The sequence below is a fragment of the Propithecus coquereli genome, unplaced genomic scaffold (genome assembly GCF_000956105.1).
Source record: "Propithecus coquereli isolate 6110/MARCELLA unplaced genomic scaffold, Pcoq_1.0 Scaffold64, whole genome shotgun sequence".
Classification (NCBI taxonomy): Eukaryota; Metazoa; Chordata; class Mammalia; order Primates; family Indriidae; genus Propithecus; species Propithecus coquereli.
In genome coordinates this window covers 2,137,290-2,145,973 of record NW_012152396.1, presented here as the reverse complement: position 1 = coordinate 2,145,973, position 8,684 = coordinate 2,137,290, and the positions used below count along the sequence as shown (strand labels likewise).

General features: G+C 36.3%; 1 protein-coding gene across 1 annotated transcript in view; it reads left to right on the top strand.

Moving 5' to 3' along the window:
* Nucleotides 1-8,684, top strand: part of GC (group-specific component (vitamin D binding protein)) — a 68,862-nt gene that overhangs the window by 45,748 nt on the left and 14,430 nt on the right. The window contains exon 10 of the mRNA XM_012659834.1: nt 5,796-5,850. Within this exon, the coding sequence (XP_012515288.1) occupies nt 5,796-5,831 (36 nt within the window). The 3' untranslated portion in view covers nt 5,832-5,850. The remainder of the gene's footprint in view (nt 1-5,795; nt 5,851-8,684) is intronic.

The window sequence follows — 8,684 nt, the reverse complement described above, 5'->3', positions numbered from 1 at the left end:
AGATTTTGTCAAGTGTCTTATACTAGGATTTCCTTCACAAGTCAGTAACTGTCCTAATCTTTGGGGAGATGTTTTGTTGGTCTTTTTCAGAGACAGCCCCTTTGTTCACATCCTCCATTTGACCTGTTACTCTCCAGCAATGATTTCAATTATATAGAAGAATCAAAAGATAAGGGCAACACTTCATTTCACTTTACTGCTAATTTGGAGGTATTAGAGACAATGTTAAGAATTTTGTTGTCTTGTCCGTTCCATTTCTAGAATAAGAGGCAAGGTTAGGAACTGCTCCATGCTGTGCCAAAATATTTTCTTCCTTTGCTCACCTCTTTTTGAAATAGATGACATTAAGTTGTATCCCTTTCCCACTCTGCTGGTGGCCGCTGAGGTCTTTTGACTAAATTTTACTATGGTTTATTTTGTCGTGTGTCAGGGAAGGAGCATTTACGATCCACTTTGGCCCATCGCTTTGTGTGTCTTTACAGAAAAATAAGTTAATTATAATGTAAAGGTCAATACTAAGGCTAAGTAATGATCTAGTGCCAATTAGAAGTGCTTTTCTATAAGTGAAGAATTTCAATGGATTTTTGTTCATTTATTAACCATGAAATTAACAAAACCTGGTTTCCATTACATCGCATTTGAAAATACGCAACAACTTAGTAAAAAAATAAAATCACAAAAGTATGAATGTTGGAAGAAAACTATAAAGATCATCTAGCATAATTTCTTACTCAGTAAATTCCTTTCAGAGGTTATTCAGCCTCCATTTAAATTCCTGTAGTCAATATATTTTCTCCTAGAGGTAGAAATGGCCTATTTTGCTGCCGGATAGCTTCATTTATGAGGACATTCTTCTAGAAAGGAAGCCGTGATATTCCTTTCATAATTTCTACTGAGCCCACTCTGGCTTTCTCTAAAAACTAGAAAATGTCTATTCTCTGTTCTCAATAGCAGTTCTTTAAACTCGAAGTGGCTTTAAAAAAAGAAATAGTCTGTGTTAATACTTGTATTTTAGTGAAGTTTTGTTTTGTGTTTTATTGTATAGTGCCTAAGAGACAAAATCTTAATCAGTTTGACAAATGGAACTAAATCTTGTTCGATTTTCTTCTTTATAACCTTAGGAATTCTGATTTCTCTTCTAATTTCCATATTTACTCTAGTCCCAAACCTATCTGTTAATCTTGTTTGTAACAGTTGGTAAAGTCAGAATTCTGGGTGAAAAGAATATAGTAGAAAAGCTTATTCTTTAAGTTCCATTGACAAAAATGTCATCTTTATATTTCATTACAATTCAAACTACATACCAGGAAGCTCACACACTTGGTCTGAAATTGCAATTTGAAGAAAGGAAATCTTTGTCTAGTGCATGAAAATACATAGTTAAAAGGAGGAGGAGGAGATATAACAGCTCTACTCTACACAGTCCGGATCAAACCTAAAATTCAGGGCACTACTTATTATGAGAAACACAGAAGTGACACAGAAAAAATAATAAAGTGTGAATATTCACAAAAAATCAAAAAATAAAATTCAAACTACATAAGACTCTCAACATAAAAACTGAAAAAAAATGGATTATCAGGGTAATTTTGTCATTATGGGGATTAAAACATTTAGCCTAAAATAATTAATTAAATTGAACAGTTCCTTCTTTTCATACCAACTTTCTTTTGGTAACCTAAATTTAGTTTGAATTTAGGTTGCCTTACTCTAGAAAATAAAATCATTTTACCTAGAAGTTGTCTGCTACCACAATGGTTTGCTTGGAGGGTCTCAGTCACTAAAAAATGAAAAAAGATGGTCTAAACAGTCTTTTAGATTCTATAAGAAGTAATATTTTTGAAACCTTTCCCCATCCATCTGTTGTTTATCCAGATACGCTGTCCTTCTTGACATCATACAAGACAAACTGAGTTTTAAGTGCAAATGCATCCTTCCTTCAAGCCCCTTGTTTTTTATTTCTCTGAGTTGCTTTTCAGTATATCTTTCACTATAACATATCGCCATTCTACAACTCCAATGATGAGAAGGCAGGTTTGTAACTTTCTCTCTTCTGGCTTTATTACCAGGAAATTTATAGCAGCCCTGCTGAGTAAGCAATCTTTCAGTAATTGCTACAGAAGAGTGAGATGAATGGAGTTGTTGAGATACTTATGCACATTTGATTAGAGCATTCAGAGACTAGACCTCTGGTATTTCTATTAGCCCTTCTGATTGTCTTTCTAAATTGATCTCTCTCAGCTAGGTAAGCAAGCTCACCCCTGTTTTCTGACTTCACGTTAGGGCAGCATCTATTAGAACAGCATTAATTCCCAATGCTTAGCGAGAATGTTTTTCCCACTTAACCTGTCATATCTACATCATAATTTGCTAGAGCTCTTTGTCTTATATTTGCTTGAAAATTTTTTCCTTAAAAAAAATTTTCCATCTACTCCTTTCACTCCAAGTCACTTATCTCCAGGGATGGATCTCTATTAGCATATTCTATATCTAAATACACTTGGCATAACCACTGGAAGAGTGACAAAAAGTGCTTCTGAACCACACTAAATTGGCATTTCATTACATGAAAATCCACCCCTACCCTCACCTTGATCTTGAAATGACCAGGAAATAGAACAACCAATGTCATTTTCTTTTGACTTTACCATGACACTCTCAGAATTGGTTCTTTGCGAAATAGATGCCCACTTTCCTGTAGAAACACATACAGTTTTAAAAATCACACTTGAAATATATTTTCTCTCTCGACCATCATTCAGACAGGGCTTCCCTATGTGCTCTTCTGAGAACTCTTCACTATGCGTCCTATAAAATGTCCCAACAGAGAGTTAGTGGCATCAACTATGGTTTCCCTAAGTATTCGCAATATCACTGTTATATGCTGGAGTTGATCACTAAAATCTTGAAAACACAGAGACAAATATAAATTGCCAAGTGGACACCAGGCAAAGAAGAGACTAGCAAATAGAATGGTATACTCTGTCCTCTCCTTTATTTCCCCTCTCTATCTTGTATCATGAGAACTGGTATTAATATATCCACTGTAGTTTGTCTCTCTCAGTACAAGTAGATTTTATGATCCTTAATGTCATAGCTATTAAGCCATTACTATATGTTAAGCAGAAACATTAACAGCCTCACATGTATATATTTATAGAATAACCCAAAACAATTCTAAATGTTAAGTATGATTTAATTCCCTTTTTACGGATGGGTTGGATAAGATTTACAAAGGTTATATGATGTTAGGAAAATCTAAGTTTATTGCATATTAGCCTGTTACTCTCACTCCGTGTCATTGCCATAGATGTCAGTCCTAATTTAATGACAAAAACAAAGTATTCATACCAAAAGACTAACTATTGACTGAAAATCCAAAATATCGTTAAATAGCAAAAGTGATACCAGGTCAGTATTATCATTCAGAATTCTACCCATCTCACTTCCTTGGAATCTTTATCCAGAAGTTATACTTTTTTCTTTTGCTTCGACATTTTCTTTTTACTAATTCCATCCAATTTGTATTAAAGTTACTCTTCTTCTGGCCGGGCGTGGTGGCTCACGCCTGTCATCCTAGCTCTCTGGGAGGCCAAGGCGGGCAGATTGTTTGAGCTCAGGAGTTCGAGACCAGCCTGAGCAGGAGCGAGACCCCGCCTCTACTGAAAAAATTGGAAGGAAATTGATGGGCCAACTAAAAATATATAGAAGGGATTGGCCAGGCATGGTGGCACATGCCTGTGGTCCCAGCTACTCGGGAGGCTGGGGCAGTAGGATCACTTGAGCCCAGGAGTTTGAGGTTGCTGTGAGCTACGCTGACCCCACGGCACTCTAGCCAGGGCAACAGAGTGAGATTCTGTCTCAAAAAAAAAAAAAAAATTACTCTTCTTATCTCAAAAAATAATAAGATACTTTATTTATTTATTTATTTATTTTTTGAGACACAATCTCACTCCGTTGCCCTGGCTAGAGTGAGTGCTATGGCATTAGCCTAGCTCACAGCAACCTCAAACTCCTGGGCTCAAGCAATCCTACTGCCTCAGCCTCCCGAGTAGCTGGGACTACAGGCATGCGCCACTATGCCCGGCTAATTTTTTCTATATATATTTTTAGTTGTCCAATTAATTTCTTTCTAATTTTAGTAGAGACGGGGTCTCACTCTTGCTCAGGCTGGTTTCGAACTCCTGAGCTCAAACAATCCGCCCGCCTCGGCCTCCCAGAGTGCTAGGATTACAGGCATGAGCCACCGCGCCCGGCCAATAAGATACTTTAGACACCTCCCTGGCTATTTTCCTTTCTCTTCCTGTTACAGCCAAGATTCTTGGAAGAATAGGAAATACTCATTCCTTACATCTCTTATTAATTCCTCAACCCTTTGCAGTCTGGCTTCTTTGGTGCCAGGCCACCATCGATAAAGGCACATCAACAGTCTCCTTCTTGCTAAATCTAATAAACATTTTCAGTCCTTATCAACCTTCTCTGCAAAACACTTGATACCCACAACTATTCCTTCCTTCTTGGAACGAATTCTTTGGCATCTGCATTATCATTTTCTACCGTTTATCTTTCTATGATTCTTGCCTTCTTTTCTGTTTCATATTGTCTCTTCTCCCTTAAATTTCTATTTTCCAGAGTTTTTTCCCTGGTGTTCTTCACTTCCATGCCATGACATATTTCTGGGTGTTCTCTTTCATACACATGCTTTTAATCTCCAAATCTCTCCCTCCAGCTGGGATCCCTCTCTCAGTACTAGGCTTTTTCTCCAACTGTCTATGTGGATCTCTTGGACCATAATTTCTTGTCTCACAAGAAATTCAAATTCAACATGGCCAAAATTTTCCTCTGAAAACCTCCTCTTGTGTTTCCTAAATTTATGAATATCATCACCATTTACTCATTGTCTCAGAATGAAAGCTTGGTGATTCTTGATTTCTCCTGCTCTTTTTCTATACACTCCCAATGAAAATTCAAATCCTATCAATTCTAACTGCACCATATCTCTCAATCTCCAACCCGTCTTCTTCCCCCATTCTTGGTACTTAATTTTAGGCAACCTTCCACCTGGACAACTCCCAATGGGTCTCCCACGTCTAATCTGCCCCCAATGCCCCTCACCCAATCTCATCTCTATACTGAGGTCAAAGTAACTTTTGTAACACACACACAAAATGGTTAATACATTACAGCTCTCTATTGCTTCCAAATTTAAGTTCAAAATTTTTTTTTTTTACAAAGTCAAGAGATTTTGGACCCTTGATTTCCTCTCCAGCCTGACCTGCTATCACTACTTCTTGTACCTCCTACTTGGATTCTCCTGACCTACTGCAGTTTTCCAAACACATGAAACTTGCTCTTGCCTCAAGGCCTTTGCACATCATGACTCTGGATGGCCCTGTCCCTCATCGGGCTTGCCTGGGCTAGACCTTTCATTAGGCTTCAGGATTCAAGCTAGACATCATCTACTCTGGGAATACTTCCCTGGCACTCAAGCTCCTCTGTTGTCCCGTAACATTCTGTGCATACTCAATGATTAGCACTTTTTAAGCTCTCCTGTCTTTTTTTTTTTTTTTCTTGTCTATTTTTTCAGGCAGGCTGTAAACTCTTTAAGGGTGGGGATGATCTAAAGCTAAATAAATGTGAAGGGTGGCCAATAAAATCTTCAGTGTAAAATTTCACTTTGGCAACAATCCTATCCTCTAAGCAAGTTTTCAAAATTTTGTATACCTTCTGCATGATCTAATAGTCTACAAATGAAATACTCTATAAATTATATAACATCCTTTTTTCATTATCAGATTGATGCTGAAATGACAAATGCCCTGCAGTCCTAATGCATGAGCATGATCTTTGGTAAGTACATTTTTTTTTTAAATGCAGCATCAAAGAATCCAGCATTGTACAATGTATTTTAAACATCACAGAATGGAAAGAAAACTGTATTCAAATTATCTATTCAAATTCGTTTTACAGATGAGAATATTAAGCACCTAGAAAAGTTAAAGAGCTTACACAAGTGCAGACAGCCAAATTCTGATATATTTAGGACTAGAATCCAAGTTTACTAGTCCTCAGCCTGGTGCTACATCCGTCATAATCTCACATCTAAGACAATGACAGCTTAAAGAGCATCTAAGAGATTCTGACGCACTCCAATAGGAAAAATTCTCGAGTTTAAAGACAGGGTTCATCAAATCTTAATAACATAGCAGAGTTCTTAGAAAGACAGAGGCATTCTTGTTCAAATTAAAGCCACCCTGTTGAAATAGTATCATTTGCTTCTTTCAGTTATTATATTTTCAGCCATTTTAAAAGGCTTGATGAAGATATTAAGGACATAAAATAGTTTATTTAGACATAACTCCACACCTTCAACTGAAAGTAGCCTCAACTCTGCCCACTTCAACAAAAATATTTTCTCACCATATTCAATTATATTCATTTTAAAGATATTACATATGAGACTTTAAATGATGCAAACAGTGATTTGGGTTTATCTCAGATCTCAGTTGGATTGAGGTTTTTCAATGATGTCAAATTTTTACTTTGCTGACTTACTAACAACTCTGCCAAAATTAATATGGCAACAAAAGGCCTTTAATCCGTTGCCTAATGAAATTAAATCATTTCACTGTATTTAGCTTTTGAATTATCAATTATCTGAATCACCTGAAGTAGTAAAAAAATAAAAGTAACACTCTGCGAGACAGTACAAGGGGTGTGGTCAAGAAAACTGATTTCTGAAATCACTCCACCTGGATTAGAACCCCCGCACCAGCTATCAATCTTTGTGAACTTAAGCAAGTTATCTATACTGCCTAAAGTAGAGTTTCCTTGTTTGAAATATGAAAATTTCAGTATCTGCCTCACAGTGGTGGTGTCACGATTGCGATGATGTACATAAAATGTCTAAAAAGTAGTCAAAACCAGTATTAGCAGTAATACTAGGAAAGTTGTTGCTACTGCTGCTTCTACTACTACTGATACGAATCTAAAGTTTCCCTACCTATATATTTTTGTGCTTTGACACACAGATATTATGCCCTAAAGATAAAGTAAGTTCTGTAAGTAATTTCTCAGGAATAATAATCAAAATGCAAGTTCCCTGAAGTATAAAACTCTGGAGTTAAAATAGTATGTGGTCTCTGTTGCTGCTAAATTATTTCTTCCCCCCATTTAATGAATCCAGTTTCCCTCTATCTCAATCTGTAATAATCTCCATAGAGTTAAAACCCAAATATACAATAGGTACCTCACCTCCCACTCACCAAGATGTCTTAAGCTTTAATTAAGAATCAGGGTTGTTCAGAAAGTTATGTGATAACTTGGACCTCGAATACGTTTTTCACTGGACTATGTTATGCTTCAGAATGCAGAATGTATTTCCTTAGTACCTTATGCATATACTTTCAGGCTGTAAGAGAACAAATCGAAATAGGAAACAGTGTCTGAGGTAAGGGAGGCAATACTAATTTGATGAATTTCAAGAGATTTCTTTTCAGAATCAATTTCAGAAATGTTTTTAATGCTAACTAAATCAAGAGGTAAATTCAGTTTTTCAGTGACAGATTAATGAATATTCTAATATGCTGATTCTTCCGGTTCATGGTCATTATATTCATCTTTTATGGAAATTTTTGTCATCTCTTCTGTGTTAGTCAACACTTTTCTCTGGCCTTTGATTAATCCCTCAATTTACGTACCACCTAATTGTTTGGCCAACCATATGCATTTCGATCATCAAGATGAAAGCTCTAAAATCATTTGTATATTCTTTCCATAGATTCTGACAACATTAATTGACTCTTTTGAGGTCAATTTTATCTACTACCTATTTATCATAATCACAGTCTGCAATGATAAAGACCTATCAATACTCAGTCATATTAGAAATAGTTACATAGCTTAGAAAAAAGAAAATTATATCTTGTTCACAAGGGGATAGGACTGGAGTACTTGATATCCAGAAATAATGAGGCCACAACCTAAACTTTCATATTAGGTTTTCAGAATACAACCAACAGACTGTGGTTCCTGGGTTCCAGGCAGAATTTTGTAGCTATATCAAACAAAGATTCTTTCAATTATTAGTGGCATTGCCCAAAAAAACAATATAATGCCAGTTGTGAGCTGCTCTGAACCCAGGTGTTGACTTAATGATTCTAGACTAAGTGCTGAGTACTTTCCCCCCAGATAGACCAATCTTGTCATCATATTTTCAATTATTCTGGTAGAAGATATCCATGTTCTTCAGTGATTTTTCTCTTACTAAAACAGAAATTCTTCATCTGCAGAAACGGCACATTGTTTAGGGTGAAATGGTTCCTAAAACTGTTAAGCCAACTTTAGGTGGCTATGTATTTCTTTGCAACAAAAGTCAATCCCTCCCTAATTAGAGATTGAAACAATCTGTAGAAGCTGAAGCCTTTTGTCTCAAGGTATTTCAATCCCTAGGTACACCTACAATTCACAATCGTCTTCTAGTCAACAATTTCATGCCATTTCACTCTGAACTAACTAAAGTCTTAATAAAAACTTGAATTGACATCTTGACAGTTATTGGTCCCCTTGAGCAATTTCTTTCTTCAAGCGTTCAAGCTTCAAATTGATTGTGACCACATTTGCATGCCCCATCGAAGAGGGAATTACTGTCTCTTAATAAATCTGACAAAGCCAGGTATTTTTTC